Source organism: Mus caroli, chromosome 7, assembly GCF_900094665.2.
Source record: "Mus caroli chromosome 7, CAROLI_EIJ_v1.1, whole genome shotgun sequence".
Lineage (NCBI taxonomy): Eukaryota > Metazoa > Chordata > Mammalia > Rodentia > Muridae > Mus > Mus caroli.
This window is the reverse complement of record NC_034576.1, coordinates 112,712,391-112,730,062: the sequence shown is the minus strand read 5'-3', so window position 1 is coordinate 112,730,062 and position 17,672 is coordinate 112,712,391. Positions and strand designations below refer to the sequence as shown.

General features: G+C 36.8%; 1 protein-coding gene across 5 annotated transcripts in view; it reads left to right on the top strand.

Moving 5' to 3' along the window:
* Window positions 1-17,672, top strand: part of Sbf2 (SET binding factor 2) — a 355,852-nt gene that overhangs the window by 164,004 nt on the left and 174,176 nt on the right. For all 5 annotated transcript variants that reach the window (XM_029479589.1, XM_021166298.1, XM_029479590.1 and 2 more), the window contains exon 3: window positions 15,239-15,376. In XM_029479589.1, coding sequence (XP_029335449.1) covers window positions 15,239-15,376 — 138 coding nt within the window. The remainder of the gene's footprint in view (window positions 1-15,238; window positions 15,377-17,672) is intronic.

Sequence of the window (17,672 nt, the reverse complement as noted above, 5' to 3'; positions counted from 1 at the left end):
TAGAATGGCTACTCCAGCTTGTTTCTTCAGACCATTTGCTTGGAAAATTGTTTTCCAGCCTTTCATTCTGAGGTAGTATCTGTCTTTTTCCCTGAGATGGGTTTCCTGTAAGCAGCAAAATGTTGGGTCCTGTTGTGTAGCCAGTCTGTTAGTCTATGTCCTTTTATTGGGGAATTGAATCCATTGATATTAAGAGGTATTAAGGAGAAGTAATTGTTGCTTCCTGTTATTTTTGTTGTTAGAGTTGGCATTCTGTTCTTGGCTGTCTTCTTTTAGGTTTGTTGAAGGATTACTTTCTTTTTTTTTTTCTAGGGCATGGTTTCCGTCCTTGTATTTTTTTTTTCAGTTATTATCCTTTGAAGGGCTGGATTCGTGGAAAGATAATGTGTGAATTTGGTTTTGTTGTGGAATACTTTTGTTTCTTCTATGGTATTTGAAAATTTGGCTGGGTATAGTAGCTTGGGCTGGTATTTGTGTTCTCTTAGTGTCTGTATAACATCTGTCCAGGATCTTCTTGCTTTCATAGTCTCTGGTGAAAAGTCTGGCGTAATTCTGATAGGTCTGCCTTTATATGTTACTTGACCNTTTTCCCTTACTGCTTTTTATATTCTATCATTATTTAGTGCANTTGTTGTTCTGATTATTATGGGTCGGGAGGAATTTCTTTTCTGGTCCAGTCTATTTGGAGTTCTGTAGGCTTCTTGTATGTTCATGGGCATATCTTTCTTTAGGTTTGGGAAGTTTTCTTCTATAATTTTGTTGAAGATGTTTGCTGGCCCTTTGAGTTGAAAATCTTCATTATTATTATCCCTAGGGACTTGTGACCCTGGTCAGGCCGGGTTTCCTGTTTCCCTAATTCTGTCTCAGGTCCCCCGAGATTTTATTGGAACAGAAGTTGTGTTCCACTCACCAGTGGTCCTAAGATCGAGTAGAGAGTCCTCTCTCGGACCTTGGAGGTGTCCGCCTACTCTGCGTCCAAGCTGACCCAGTGCTGGCGCCACCCGAAAGGGACTTGTCCATTTTTTAAACTTTAAAAAAATGTTTTTGCTATGGAATATGGCTCATCAAATATAGAATGTGCTTTGATTTTCTTACTCTGTGCCATTTGATTGAATGTAACAGCTATTGATTTTTTTGATAATAAATTTGCGATACTCCTTTTATTTGTGGTACAAATTTTTAGTCCCATCATAGTTTTCTGAAAATGGCAAATTAGGTGTTGTTCACCTTTCTTAAAACATTAGACCACTTCTGTGTTTATTTCATGTTGTCTCATATTCACACTTAACATCTGATCATTTTTTAAGGACTGGCATAGACTATAAATTCTGTTACTTTTTTCATTTTTAGTACTTCTCGACATTTTAATGCATACAGTATCTTGAAGATGCATTTATGCCACTAAAAATCTAACCTTGTTGATGATGCTGTTATCCCACACACGAGTTCCTATCCTTACCTCTGAAGAATCATGTGATAATGACATCAATAACCTTATGAATTTTAGGTATATAAAAATTGATAGATGAAGTCAATGCCTAGAGACCTATAAACAGCTATCATAGGAAATTAGGTTTAATTGCTAAAAGTGCATAGCTGTGTATTGAAAATGATTTCTAAGTACAATGATATATGTCATGTCTAGTTTTCAATAAGAAGTTAAAATATTTACAAAAATTTTAAGACTTTTATTACATGTCATGTGGAGTGCGGAGGACAACTTATAGATTGGTTCTCTTCCCATGTGAGTTGCCTTTACCCAGTGAACCATCTGACTGATGGTTACAAGAAGTCTTTAGAGAAATGCTAAGGAACACTTTTAAGAGGCATGGTCTAGACACTCTTGTTGTTGTTGTTGTTGTTGGTGGTGGTGGTGGTGGTGGTGGTGGTGGTGGTGGTGGTGGTTGTTTTTTTGTTTTCTGGTTTTTTCCCCAGATATGGTTTCTTTGTGTAGCCTTGGCTGTCCTAGAATTCTGTATATAGATGAGGCTAGCCACAAACTCTGGGGTGCTGAGATTAAAGGAGTACACCACTACTGCCTGGCTACAGACTCTTACTTGTGCTTTCTAATACTTTTTAACTTTTGTGCTATGTGATCATAACTGAATAAGAGTTTTCCTACTTTGTGCATATATTCAATAATGCCTGTAATTTGAAACTCATATGCAATAACAATATTAATATTTTTTTCTCCCATGGTGTATTAACATTTCACAGTATTATAAAATAGCACATTCAACATGGTAGTACATACCTCTGATTTATCACCTGAAAGGCTGAGGAAGGAGAAGTGCCAGTTTGAGAACAGCCATGGCTACATATGGAGACCCTCTTCCCCAAACAAATCCCCCAAAGTCACCAATTATACCTTTCTAGTTTTAAGGAATATTCAATAGTACTTTCAGATAAAGCTTGAACCTAAGATATTCATAGAATATTTTTACTCAAACACACATACAGAAATATTTACTTCTCAGTAGTTCATGGAACTTTCTCCAAAATTGACCACATACTCAAATCAAATATAAACCAAGTCTCAACAGATATAAGAAAATTGAAATAACACCTTGCATCCTCTCCACCACTTATTAAAACTGGATATCTCCAAGTATAGAAAGCTTACAAACCAAACTCACTACCTGACACTGCTTGGGTGACAGAGAACCTAAGACTAGATAGCTCATGAACCGAGGGTAAAACCAAATATTTCTGTCCTTTAAAAAAAAAAAAAGTAGCAATAAAAGGATATCCTGTTGTACTCTTAGATGAGAGTCTTGCTCAGTCAATGATCAAAGAAGCTTCCTCCTGCAGCGGGTGGGAGTAAATACAAAGAACATGGTCAGACATTATGCAGAGAGTGAGACTTTGGACACTTAGTCCTAAATGGGATGTCTTCTTCAAATCCTTCCTCTCACGGTTCAGGGAACAATTTAGAAGAGGAGGCAGCAAAAGTATTAGAGCCCAGAGAGTATAGAGAACACCAAGAAAACAAGTCTGTCCAAATCAACACGACAAATGCACATATCACCTCACAGAGACTGGGCACACAGGTGTGTACCAGATGAGGTCATAGGACTGAAATGAGAAGTAGACAGAGTTCTTGATCTCTAAGTCAGAAGCTATTGCCAATTGATAGCCACTTGCAAATGAATATTTAGTTTTCCCCAAGTGAAATAAACTATTCTCAAGACTCTTAAGAGTTGGCCTCATGCCCAGCAGCAGACAAACCAACAGAAAATGAACTCAATGGCATCTTTGACGATTCTTTATTTCATAATGCCATGTCAGGGCTTTTCTTTTTCTATTTGTTTGTTTGTTTGTTTGTTTATTCTACAGGTTCCTTGCGTATATATTATGGCTTCTTATTTTGTGTTTTTATGGGATTTCTAAGTATGCAAATGAGTATGTTTTTGTGTCTACATCTGATTTTTGTGCCTTTTCTTGGGCTCTTTGTTTTTGTTTTGTCCTATTCTGATTTTTTTTATCTTACTGTATTTTACTTGATTTCATTTTTATTCCATAGGTGCCTGTTTGTTTTTTAAAGAAAAGACAGAAAGGGGTGTATTCAGGAGGGGAGTGGAGGTGGGGAAGAACTGAGATGAGTAGAGGGAGGGGAAACTGTAATCAGAATATATTGTAGTGAAAATCTATTTTCAATAAAAGAAAAACACGTATTTCTTAAACGTTTTTTTCTAATTAAAAATACTAAAACTGTTGCTGTTTTGAAATACTTTGATGAGAGAACAGATGCGATTACGTAGCCACTGCTTAATTGGCTTTAGGAATAAGTAGTTGGGTTGGAGAAAGCTCAGTGGCCAAGAGTTCCCAGTGAGAATCAGGCAGCTTGCAATAGCCTGTAGTTCTAGCTCCAGGGATCCTGTTGTGGCTCCCACAGCCATCAATCAGCATGCCTGGCACACTTTCTCACAAGACATAAATACACATAAATAAAAATTAAAATAAGTTTAGTATTTTAATTCCTCTTTTCACTTTATATCATGCTTTTATTACTTAATTATCAATACTTTTAAAACAGTTTTTGAACTCCCAGTTGATCTCCTTTCATTATATAGTCATTCGGAGTGTAGATATTTCCACTTGCATTTCCCTAAGTTTAAATGTCTGACTTGGTGCAAAGGTTGTCTTAACAAATTTGGTTAAGTGTAAATTATTGTGTTTTCTATATAAGTATTATTAAAAGTTAAATCTTGTTTTTAAATTTTTGTTTGGTTGGTTGATCTGTTTATGTTTGTGTGCACATGAAAGTGGAGATCAGAGGACAGTTTGTTGAAATTAGGTCTTTCCTTCTACCATGTGGGTTGTGGATCAAATGTGCTCATTTACCAGCCGAGCATCTCACCAGCCCTTCAAATACTAATTTTTTTAAGGCATCTAGTTCTTCTATTAAGGAGCTCACAGTTGTTGGAGGAACAAGGCTGTTTGTAGGAAATTGTATTCATATTATGGCTTATAATGCTATAGAGACTAAAATAGTTAGGAAGAATTCATGAGAAAGGAAATAGTTACCAAGCAAAGGAGGGCACTTCTTGAAATCTGTTAACAAGTATATAGTAAAGTTTCCATTAAGTTTTTTAGTAACTTTATTTTTTTATACATTTCCTTGTTAGGTGGTCAAGCTTGTGAAGCTAGCATTGTTATCCTCATAGCCGTCCATCCCTACAGCACCAAGTCAGACATTTCAATGTAGGGAAATACAATATGGATACACTTCATGAACTCACAGATGTTGGAGTAACAAGCCTGTTTATAAGAAATTGAATTCATAATATGGCTTATAGTGATGTGGAGATCAAAGTAGTTGGGAAAAATTCTTTGAGGAAGGAAATAGCATCCAAGGAGAGGAGAGTAGTTCTTGAAATTTACGGGCAAGCATATAGACAAGTTTGTGATGTGTTTTTAAGTAAGTTTATTCTTTCTCTTATCTCCTAAAATCTTCTGGTTTGGTCACTAATTTACACATAGTGTATGCTGTTTTGTATTGTATCTATGTTTTAGTAGTTTTTTGTCCAGCCCCAAATCAGATTTATTCCCAGAGAGTACAGGTTACACTTGAGTATAGTGAGTGGTCAGTGATATTTAGTGATTATCTCACTAAAAGTGTGCTGATGATGTTACACTAATTATTTTTTGACATACCATTTCTTTTTTTGATGTGTCAGAATCCCATCAATGCTCCTTTTTCATAGGTTCTAGATCTGAGAATCCAGGTGGAGAAAAGTTGCATTTGATTCAGCATTTATGCCTAATTCTCAGACTTTATGTACAAGGGAGTTTTCTTTCAACTATTTTATTATATTAATTTTAATGGTTTGAGGTACTTTTTCTTTATCTTCTTTTTCTTTTCTTCCTCTTTTGAAATAGGTTCACTATGTCACCATGGTTAGCCTGCATCTTACTGTATAGATCCGGGTGTCCTTGAGCCTTTGTTTAGCTTTTTTCCTCCTTTTCTCTGAGTGCTGGGATTTCAGTCATGCCCTACAGTGCCTGTTTCAGTTCTGATAGTTTTATTTTTAAATAACACCGCATATTTCTCCTGTTGATAAGTGGTTTGGGCTCACAGACTCTTCTTTCACTATGTATATGTATAATTTAGTTGACTATGAACAATGTAAGATTCATTATTTTAAGAGTATTGTTATGTGACTTTAAGTGAGTAAATGGAATGAGAGACTACCTGCTTCTTATTTTCTTTTTCATTGGTTATGCATTAAATCCTGGTTTCTCTGGGTTCTGATGTCTGACTTGAGACATGCTTATATTATAGCAGTCTATCCTTGTCATCTGTGAACACTGATTATGATGTTGCTGTTTCAGTGGACCTTTTTCCCTTGTGTTTGATAATGTAACATTGAAAAGTGTCTTCTTCTAGACTCCTTTTCAAATGTTGTTACCTCTGAAGTTCCAAGGAAACACCCATTTGCTGTCATCCTGATACATTTGGACTGAGCTTTTGGAGTAGAACATTTTGTTCTGTTTGTTCTAATTTTTTTCAAGGGAATAAAGACAAACAGCTTAACTAGATAGTCATCTCTGGTTGTTGCTTTTAACAATAATATTTAGCAGGGAGCATGTATTCTGCAAATGCCTTTCTCAGAAGGTCTGCATTAAGTGAACAAGCAGTAAACACTGTGACTGACAAATGATAGGTTCTAAAGTTAGCCAACCATCCAGATCAAGCTAAGACAATGTTTTTGTTTTGGTAAATAAAACTCATCTTGTTTAGACAGGTCTCATCAAAAACAGTGTTAACGCTTCATACCAAACATCGTTATGAAGCTCATGAGAACTAAAACTAACAAATTTGAACTGCTTGAATCATATTTCATTAGTTCTCTTTAGCTGTATGTTTTGATTCATTTCCAAATCACAGATTCTACAGTGTCCTGTGCTTTGAAGTGACATCTATTGTGCAGTGTTCCATCCAGTCAGCATTTATAGCAATGTTTAGTTCATTTTTGCACTGAAATATCATCTGTAACTTGAATTGTACCTTGAAACTTACTTTATTATTATTATTTTTGATATATGAAGGATAATTTTGATGCAGGTGTTTTCTGAGGTTTATGTACTTTGTATATGAGTAAATTCTTATCAGGTACCAAGAAAGAAAACAGATTCAAAGAGTTGTAGCCATTTCTAATCTTTTGTATGAGTCCATAGAATAGAAAATTGCTATTCATATATTTTTAAGTCCAGACATTTTCTTGAATTATTTTTATGTTTAAGTTAATAACCATGTGTTAATGAAATCACCAATCATACCAAACAGTGAGTGAAGAGGAAGACTTTATCTGTCTTACTGTGGTTCTAGTTATGAAGACTGAGGGTGGCATATGGTAATTTCTCAATAGATTAATTGGATTAGTTGCTTTCAGCATGAGGGTCCCCATCATATATGTATATATATTTATCACATATACATACAAACACACATCTTGAATCATCCTTTGAAAAACTGTCCCTCTGTTCCCTCTACTATCCACCTGGTTGTGATTCAGGTTCCGTGTTTGGTAGGTTTCATGTGTCAACCCCCTCCTGTTCTTTTTTGCAGTAGTAACAGTGAAAATGATACTGGTTATCGGTAAGCTTCAATACTACTGCTGTGATTGGCCACAGCTATAACATGTTTACTATTTCAGCACTAGGCAATGTGCTAATCATTTACATGCATATTATTTAATCCTGATTGTTTTATGAGAGACATTTTGTGTTCAAAACTCTCTCTGTAGCTTATCTTGAGTTTGTCATCTTCTTTTCTCAAAATCATTTTGAATAATTCAATTAATTCATTGTTATCCGTTAGTGTTTCTGAATGCATTACTGTATGCTGTGACTTTTGGTGGGGAGATGGGGAGATGTGATCTCACAATGTAGCCTAGACTGACCTGGCCTTGAACTCATGGATTCTTTTGCCTATACCTCCTGAGTGCTTTGATTACATATGTATACCACCAAACCTCACCATCACTATGTATTTCTGAAACACAAAACACTTAAAAAAAAAAAAAAAGGAAAAGAACCAAAAACCCCAGAGGATCAGAGGTGAGGAGGACACAACATCTGTCCCCAACACTGGGAGTAACTGTGACTGGAGGGACCCAGGCATGCAGGAACTCCACCAGACCAGTGGCAGGGGTTCCTCTATTTGGGCAGGTGCCCTGAGCAGACCTTGGGCATAAACTCCACAGGCAGCTCCACTCCCAGCACTCTAATACACTCAGGATCAGAGGGTCCCAGGATCCCAGAAGCTTATCACACCAGGATCTCAAGGTCCGAAAGGCAGCTTGACTCCCAGGAGCTCGGATCTAAAAATGGAACTAGAAACAATAAAGAAATCATGAAGGGAGACAACCCTGCAGTTAGAAAACCTAGTAAAGCAATCAGGAGTCATAGATGCAAACACCACCAACAGAATACAGAAGATAGAGAGAATCTCAAGTGCAGAAGATACCATATAAAACATTGACACAACAGCTCCACAACATCCAGGAAATCCAGGACTGGATTTGTGGAAAGATATTGTGTAAATTTGTTTTGTCATGGAATATGTTGGTTTCTCTATCTATGGTAATTGAGAATTTTGCTGGGTATAGTAGCCTGGACTGGCATTTGTGTTCTCTTAGGATCTGTATAACATCTGTCCAGGATCTTCTAGCTTTCATAGTTTCTGGTGAGAAGTCTGGTGTAATTCTGATAGGTCTGCCTTTATATGTTACTTGACCTTTTCCCCTTACTGCTTTTAATATTCTTTATTTGTTTTGTGCATTTCTTTTCTGGTCCAGTCTATTTGGAGTTCTGTAGGCCTCTTGTATGTTCATGGGCATCTCTTTCTTTAGGTTAGGGAAGTTTTCTTCTATAATTTGTTGAAGATATTTACTGAAGATATTTAAGTTGGAAATCTTCGCTCTCTTCTATACCTATAATCCTTAGGTTTGGTCTTCTCATTGTATCCTGGATTTCCTGGATGTTTTGGGTTAGAGCTTTTTGCTTTTTGCTTTTTGTATTTTCTCTGACTGTTGTGTCAGTGTTTTCTATGGTATCTTCTGCCCCTGAGATTCTCTCTTCCATCTCTTGTATTCTGTTGGTGATGCTTGTGTCTATGCCTCCTGATCCCTTTCCTAGGTTTCTTAATTTCATGGTTATCTCCCTTTGTGATTTCTATCCTGAATGGTTTTGTTCAATTCCTTCACCTATTTTGTTGTGTTTTCCTGCAATTCTTTAAGGGATTTTTGTGTTTCCTCTTTAAGGGCTTCTAGCTGTTTACCTGTGTTCTTCTGTATTTCTTTAAGGGAATTATTTATATTCTTCTTAAAGTCCTCTATCATCATTATGAGATGTGATTTTAAGTCTCAATTCCGAATATTTATGCTCCAAATGCAAGGGCAGCCACATTCATTAAGGAAACTTTAGTAAAGCTCAAAGCACACATTGCACCTCACACAATAATAGTGGGAGACTTCAACACCCCACTCTCATCATTGGACAGATCCTAAAAACAGAAACTAAAGAGACACATTGAAAGTAACAGAAGTTATGAAACAAATGGATTTAACAGATATCTACAGAACATTTTACCCTAAAACAAAAGGATATACCTTCTCAGCACCTTCTCCAAAATTGACCATATAATTGGTCACAAAACAGGCCTCAACGTATACAAAAATATTGAAATTATCCCATCCATCCTATCAGATCACCACAGACTAAGGCTGATCTTCAATAACAACATAAATAATAGAAAGCCAACATTCATGTGGAAGCTGAATAACACTCTACTCAATGATACCTTGGTCAAGGAAGAAATATAGAGATTAGACTTTTTAGAGTTTAATGAAAATGAAGCCACAGCATACCCAAACTTATGGGGCACAATGAAAGCAGTTCTAAGAGGTAAACTCATAGCTATGAGTGCTGCCAAAAAACCTAGACAGAACATATACTAGCAGCTTGACAGCACACCTAGAAGCTCTAGAAAGAAAGGAAGCAAATTCACCCAAGAGGAGTAGACGGCAGGAAATAATCAAACTTAGAGCTCAAATCAATCAAGTGAAAACGAAAAGAACTATTCAAAGAATCAACCAATCAAGGAGCTGGTTCTTTGAGAAAATCAACAAGATAGATAAACCGTTACCCAGACTAACTAGAGGGCACAGTGACAGTATCCTAATTAACAAAATCAGAAATGAAAAGGGAGACACAACAACAGAACCTGAGGAAATCTAAAACATCATCAGATCCTACTATCAAAGGCTATACTCAACAAAACTAGAAAACCTGGATGAAATGGACAACTTCCTATACAGATACCAGGTACCAAAGTTAAATCAGGATCAGATTAATGATCTAAACAGTCCCCTATCCCCTAAAGAAATAGAAGCAGTCATTAATAGTCTCCAACCAAAAAAAGCCCAGGACCAGATAGATGGGTTTAGTGCAGAGTTCTATCAGACCTTCAAAGAAGATCTAATTCCTGTTCTTCACAAACTATTCCACAAAATAGACACAGAAGGTACTCTATCCAATTCATTCTATGAAGCCACAATTACTTTGATACCTAAATCACATAAAGACCCAACAAAGAAAGAGTACTTCAGACCAATTTCCCTTATGAATATAGATGCAAAAATACTCAATAAAATCCTCACAAACTGAATCCAAGAAGACATCAAAATGATCATCCATCATGATCAAGTAGGCTTTATTCCAGGGATGCAGGGATGGTTTAATATATGGTAATCCATCAACATAATCTACTATATAAATAAACTCAAGGAGAAAAACCACATGATCATCTCATTAGATGCTGAGAAAGCATTTGACAAAATTAACACCCCTTCATGATAAAAGTCCTGGAAAGTTCAGGAATTAAAGACTTCTTAATGACTGCATGTTACCTTATGATCACAGTTGCTCAGATATATTTTTCCTTAAGTGGTTCTAGGGTTTGACCCTAGGGCCTTGCACATACTGGAAAAATGTTCTGCCACTAAGCTGCTATGCTATATTTGTAGCTCTTAGACCGTACTATATATACTCTTTGGAAGGAGTCAATTGGCAATATTATTCTGATTTCTCTTTTGTTTGAGAACATGGTAACGGGATTATTTGTGGAAAAGCCCCAAGTAATAGCATACTTTCTGTTTGTTATCCAGGAAATTAGTAAAATTCCAGTGTTTATACTTTACCAGAAAAGAAGAAGTATTTAACGTTGGACTCACCTTGTTTCCTCTATTTAAGTGAGAAATTTAAATTTTTTAAAAAATCATTTTTATTAAAAGTTCTTTCCTGAGACATTATGCACATGTGTTTCTGGCTCTTAAAAGAGTACATTTCAAGTAGTGATCAGATATTTGGTTTTAGAAGTCTGTAAAATGTTAACTTTCTAGACCTCAAAACTCCCTGGGGCCTCCAGTCTCTTGAGGGTCACTTGCATCATCCCTGATTGAACCCAGACCTGGGGCAGTCCTCTGCTGTACATGTGTTGGCATCCTCATAGTAGGTGGTGTATGCTGCCTGGTTGGTGGTCCAGTGTTTGAGAGATCTCAGGGGTCCAGGTTAATTGAGACTGCTGGTCCTCCTCCAGGGTAACCCTTCTTCAGGTCGCTTCTTTCAGCCTTTCCCTAATTCAGTCACAAGGGTCAGCAGCTTCTGTCCATTGGTGGGTGAAAATATCTGCATCTGACTCTTTCTTCTGCTTGTTGGGTCTTTCAGAGTGCAGTCATGCTAGGTCCATTTTTGTGAGCACCCCATAGCCTTAGTAATAGTGTCAGACCTTGGGGCCTCTTCTTGAGTTGGATCCCACTTTGGGTCTGTCACTGGACTGTTTTACTGAACAGTTTTACTGATCTACTTCTAATGTTTGGGTAATGAAACAAAATTAGTGTTTGTAATTAATTGCTATGCAGAGTCCTGCAGTACTGAGCAATGAGCACTCCTAAGTTTGCACTTTTGAGTACCAGTCTCCAAGCTATGCCAAAGTCACTATACGAAGGTCTTAATGAAAACTTTAGATTAAGAAGGAATCCTGTGCTTGCCCAGATACATGGTAACATCTTCATGGACTCTTCATGGACCAGATGTGTGAAATGGTGAGGTCAAGACCAAGGGAGATGAAGAGACATACTTTGTTGTGTCTACCCATGAATATGTGTGGGAAATAACAGTGTTAGTCAGTTTATGTGATATGCTCGTTGATAACATCATTTCAAATACACGTGCTTTCTCAGTTATTTGAAGGCAGCCAAAATCTAAGTGTATCAGTGTTGACAGTCAGTGCTGTTTAGGTCTGCACCTGTGATAGCAATTGTTTCTCCCGTTTGCCAGTAAAAGACACTAGGGACCACAAAACCCTGAATTTCTTCTGTTTGTTTAACGCTTATCATTCTGTTACCATTCTGTTCATTGTCTTTTAGTGACTACCCTGCTCCCAGCTGTCTAAATATTCTCTCACATTCCTGTCAGAGTGTGACTGGATCCTAGGTTTAAACATTGTAATTTCAACTCCCATTAATTGGTTCATCAGCATTCTTAATGAAGAATTGAAACGGCTGAGCCATTTAACATTATTGCCTTTTAAATCCAGATCCTAAGGGAACTACTTTTCATTAGCTACTGGGGTCATAGCTTGATCCCCAAATCTTGTTACTGCTTCTCTGTTGTACAGTGGATTTGGACTTTTAACCACAGTATAAAGCTGTTTAATCGTTGAGACATCATTTTGTACTTTCAGTTGTATATACTTTATTACCTGGATATTTGCATACTCATTCATTTCATGTGAGAATTCAGATCCAGAGTTCCTGTAAAGTTTGACTCTGATGTTATTTTTCAATGTATACTTTAATTCCTTTGTATAATTATAGTTTTATATTTGAAATAAGGGATATCACAAATAAGGCCACTATGAACATAGTGGAACATGTTCCCCTGTGGCATGGTGGGGCATCTTTTGGGTATATGCCCAAGAGTGATATAGCTGGGTCTTCAGGATCTTTTTCCAATTTTCTGAGGAACCTCCAGATTGATTTCCAGAGTGGTTGTACCAGTTTGCAATCCCACCAGCAATGGAGGAGTGCTCCTCTTTCTCCACATCCTCGCCAACATGTGTTGTTACCTGAGGATTTGATCCTAGCCATTCTGATGGGTGTAAGGTGGAATCTCAGGATCATTTTAGTTTGTATTTCCCTGATCACATTTCTTTAAGTGTTTCATAGCCCTTTAAGATTCCTCTGTTGTAAGTTTTGTTTAGTTTTATACCCCATTTTTAGTTGGGTTACTTGGCTTTTTAGTGAGGAGCTTCTTGAGTTCCTCTATAGTTTGGATATTAGCCCTCTGTCGAATGTGGGCTTAGTGAAGACTTTTTCCCAGGCTGTTGGTTGTCTGTTTGTTTTACATTCTTCTTCTTTTGGAAGTTTTATGTTTGCTGTTTTCTATTACAAGAAAGAATTTTCTTGTAGACTTTTTAAAATGGCACATTTAATTTTTTAGTTTAAATATGACATATGCCCCCTTACTACAAGTCAGTAAAGTACGATTTCAAAAATGTGGATGAAGGCATCTAGAGATGCTAAATGTGACCATTCTTCAGAGAACTCCTACAGGATGCAATCTCTTTAAGGTCATTTAGTTCAAATAAACCATAAAGCATTTCATCCTGTTAATTTTATCTTCACCATGTATACAGAACATCGAGGAACACGTACAGTTGCCTTTTCTAGTTTCAGGTAGTGAAAACCATCCAAGTGTCCCCTCAGTAGGTCTGTCTGCTCTAAAAAGTCACTTGCTTATCTCTGAACTCTTCTCTGACAGGGAACTGATAAGGGAAACATATTTGATAGAACTGAAATACAGGTTTTCCTTTTGAAACCTTAGTTCCATGTAAAGTTTTGATGACAGTAACAGTTACTCTCCTGGGTATGAAAGTGTTTCCAAACCCATCAGTCCCCTGATGAACAAGAACAACACCCTGTAAGAAGGTATGCCTCTCAGATCAATCCACAGAATGGTTTTGCTTTATAGTAAAGAAGTGGTTTGTCAAAAGTAGGCCATGGTGAATGTACAAGTCTTGTTATGCTTCTAGCCAGTACCTGTCAGCTTCGTTACCTTGGCTCTGACTGAGTCGGCTTAGAGAATGAGGCTTGATGGGAAGAAGAGCCTCACTGGGAGAGAGACGGTCAGAGAAGAACGAGTGCATGCATGTATGTATGTATGTATGTATGTATGTAACAACTAACACTCAGCATATGTATCTATGAAACCATCAAAGAACAAAAAAAACCTAATAAAAATAATGTACTACATTCAGATTAAAAAATCATTGAAAGAGAGTAAGATTTTAAGAAACATTTTGGGCTTGTTATAATCGGTTTAAACTTCCTGGTTGTACCCCAGATCTATCCTCCTTCTGCCCTGGAGTATAACAAGGTTAGTTACATGCCAATACCCACTTGCCATAAAACTTCAGTTCTCAAGATTTTTTGGCTCATCAATTGTGTGTGCTCATCAATTGTAAGGACTACAAAAGAGTATTATTCATATTGCTTACTCGCAGATAAGGATTTACAACAATTTTTAATGAATATTTATTGTTTTAATGTGTGTGAGTATGCCGTGTACAGGTATGTGGTGATAGGTGCAGAGGCAGAGGAGGGTGTGGGGGCCCTTGTCTATCATTCTCTCTAATATTCCCTTGAGGCAAGGTCTCTCCCTGAATCTGGAACCTGTTTGTTGTTGTTGTTGTTTGCTTGTTTGTTTGTTTGTTTGTTTGTTGTGTATGTTTTTTGTTTTTGCTAGATCACCCCAGAAATCTTATCTCTACTTCTAGCAACCTTGGTGTCACAGGCACATGGCAAATGACACTTTGTTTGTTACAAGGGTTCTGGGGTGAACTTTGGTGATGTGGTTAAACCGCATCAGTCTCTGTAGGCCCTCATTTTACTTTTAAAATTATTTTTTGTTTAGTACACTTACACATACCCAGCATTTCACCTCATCCCTACCTGTTCCCTGCTCTCACTTCTCTTAACTTTGCAATCCTGTTGCTGGTTGCCTTCCTCCTCCCAAGTAGAATCCCTTTCTGCACTCCCTCTCAGCTCCTACCATGACGTTTCCAGTATTTGGAAGAAGAGTCTTTCACCGGATGCTGTGTTCCTACAGATGCCAAAGATAGATTGGCATCTCAGAATGGTAGGCCAATATCATTGCCTATGGACAACTTTGCTGAACTTTTTTGAACTCTTATAGCATACCATATCAAATAAATAAATTTGTGTGATATATATATGTATGTATATGGACATGTGAGCACAGGTATGTACTTACACATGCATGGATGGTAGCCAGAGGTCAGCATCCTGTACCTTTATTGATTCCTACCTTATTTTTTGAAACGCAGCCTCTTGCTGAATCAGTAGTTGGCTAGATTGACTGATCAGTGAGCTTCTATGGTCTTCCTTGTATCTCTGCTTCATTGTGCTAAGATGTCAGGCACACACCATCACTCTTGACCCTGGTTTTTTTTTGTTTTTTTTTTTTTTAAACATAAGTACGAGAGTTGGAGCTCTAGTCTTCCTGTGTATGAAGCAAGCACTTTACCCTGTGAACCAATTTTGTAGCCTCTCAGGTATATAGTTTTAATGACAATGTTATATTGAACATTTTATATATTAACAAATAGTAAATTTTTATTTTTAATGACTTTCCCCCCTTATCCTTTTAGTTTTGTCAACCTGGTGGATGGCACCTGTCCAGAGAGCGGAAACAGCCAACATTCTTTGTGGTGGTCCTAACAGATATTGACTCAGATCGACATTACTGCTCATGTCTAACTTTCTATGAGGCGGAGATCAATCTCCAGGTACAGAAACTTTCTTAACCAAGGATGGGGACACATTACAGAATATTTTAAGTTCCATGTTTTTGTTTTTTCCATGGACTCCTTTGAAAAGCAGGTTTCAAAGACTAGAACTCATATTGCATTTTTAAATGAATTGTATAGATTTAGTGCCTTAAGTAAGATAGAAACATTTTATATGTGTGTGTATGTATGTGTATATGTATGTGTATATGTATGTGTGTGTGTGTATGTGTATATATATATATATATATATATATATATAGAGAGAGAGAGAGAGAGAGAGAGAGTATAGATAGCATGGAATATATGGATATATATATATATATAGTATAGATAGCATGGAAACTGGATAGATATATAGAGAGATATAAAATGTTATAATAAAATATAGCCTTAATTTTGTATTAATAGTATTTGAAATCTTGATATGTTCTTTAATGTTCAGAATCTAAATTTTCTGGGTACAAATTCTGATTTTTTAATTACAGAGGAGACAAGTTACCTATCATGAAGCAGACTTACACTATTATTCTTTTATGGTAGAAGTTCAAAAGTTCATGTAGAACAAAGTACTTATCTGCATCCCGGAACAACAACAAATACATGTTATCTTCATTTCAGCTTGCTTCTCGTTGTCAGGTCTTTGTAGGAAGCCATACCAACATTTCAAGGCTTTAGTTGGGACCAAACGAAGAATTATTTGCTGTGAAATATTTAATGACCTGTCAGAATATCGCTTCTGGGTAAATTTGGAAGTTATGTTGCCAGTGAGGTGACATAATTTACAAGTCTGTGCCTGTAGCTCATCTTGTACCAGATCATGTCTTTCATAGTGAGGGAAATTGCTGGTAAAAGGCTGATCACATTTCTGTCTTGTTTTAGTCAAAAACTTGCCAGTGTGTTCTGTAATCCATGTACCACTCTGTGTTCTTAGTTGACCTTTCATTTTAATGATGGTGTTGAGACCTTACGCTGACCCGGAGAGTACACTCTTCTTTATATCCACGTTCTTAATAGCTCCCTTTAGTTGTCTAATGAAAACTAACTGCTAATTTGACTTTTCCTTTCTCTCTTCTTCACATGATTCAGCGTCAGACAAGCTGACAGGAAGACAGTTATTAAGACATTGTTGGAGGTATTAGAGGTATTTTAGAAAGATGTCTAGGAATTCTTGGCCACATCAGTCTCCTTTTTATTTGGATGTTGTTTCCATATATAATGATAAATTGCTGACATTACTCAAACATTCAAATATCCTTTACCGTATTTATCTGGGGTTAATTTTTTGGCTCATTAGTCTATTACATGAGCTCTTTATTCCTTTCTTTCCCTCTCTCCTCTCTTTCCTGCTCACTCTTTCCCTTTTTTGCACCTTTTTCCCTTATACACAGATACATTTTCTTTCTCTGTCTCTCTTTCTCTATCTCCCTCCCTCCCTCCCACCCACCTTCCCTCCACTAATCCCCCTAACATCCCCCCCCAAATCATTTGACAGAAAATCCCATATTTATATACCTTCCCTCTGAAGTTTTTGGTTCCTAGGCTGGACCTGATGCACTGGGCTGAAGTGATTCTCTTCTGCACTTTAAACTGGACATTACTATAATCATATTAATAATATTCTTCACTACCCATTCCACAGTCCCAACCCAGTACATAACTGCATTTATTATGTTTTTTTATTTCTCTTTTCATCTTGAACTTTTTCTTTGTCTTTATCCTATAATATTGAAAAATTTAAGTAATAATTTTTCCTCATCCATTTTTAATAGAATAGTTCTTATTTTATATTCTTGGTTTCTCTCACTTAGTTCATATTGTACATTAACAGAATACTGAGTCGTTTGTTTGTTTGTTTGTTTTGTTTTGTTTTTGTTTGGTCTGGTTTCCTGTTGCAACTAGTAAGTATTCCATAGGAAGGTATTTTTAAGTCTATATATGTGTCCTGTTATGTGTCACTCATGCTCCCCTTGATTTAGTATTTACTCTTGATTCCTTTGATAATATTAATTGATTAGCATATATCAATACTGATAGTATTTGGCTGATTATGATGTTTAGAACGTGATTATCTACCAGTCACATACTCCCACCTCCTTTTAGTCAGCAATTGACTTCTTGTGTTCTGTTTATTTGTTTGTTTGGGGCAGGGTCTGTCTAACTGTGTAACTTTGGTAGTTCTGGTAGTTCTAAAAACCAAGTTTTTTTGGTTTTTAGAGACAGGGTTTCTCTGTATAGCCCTGACTGTCCTGGAACTCACTTTGTAGACCAGGCTGACCTCGAACTCAGACATTTG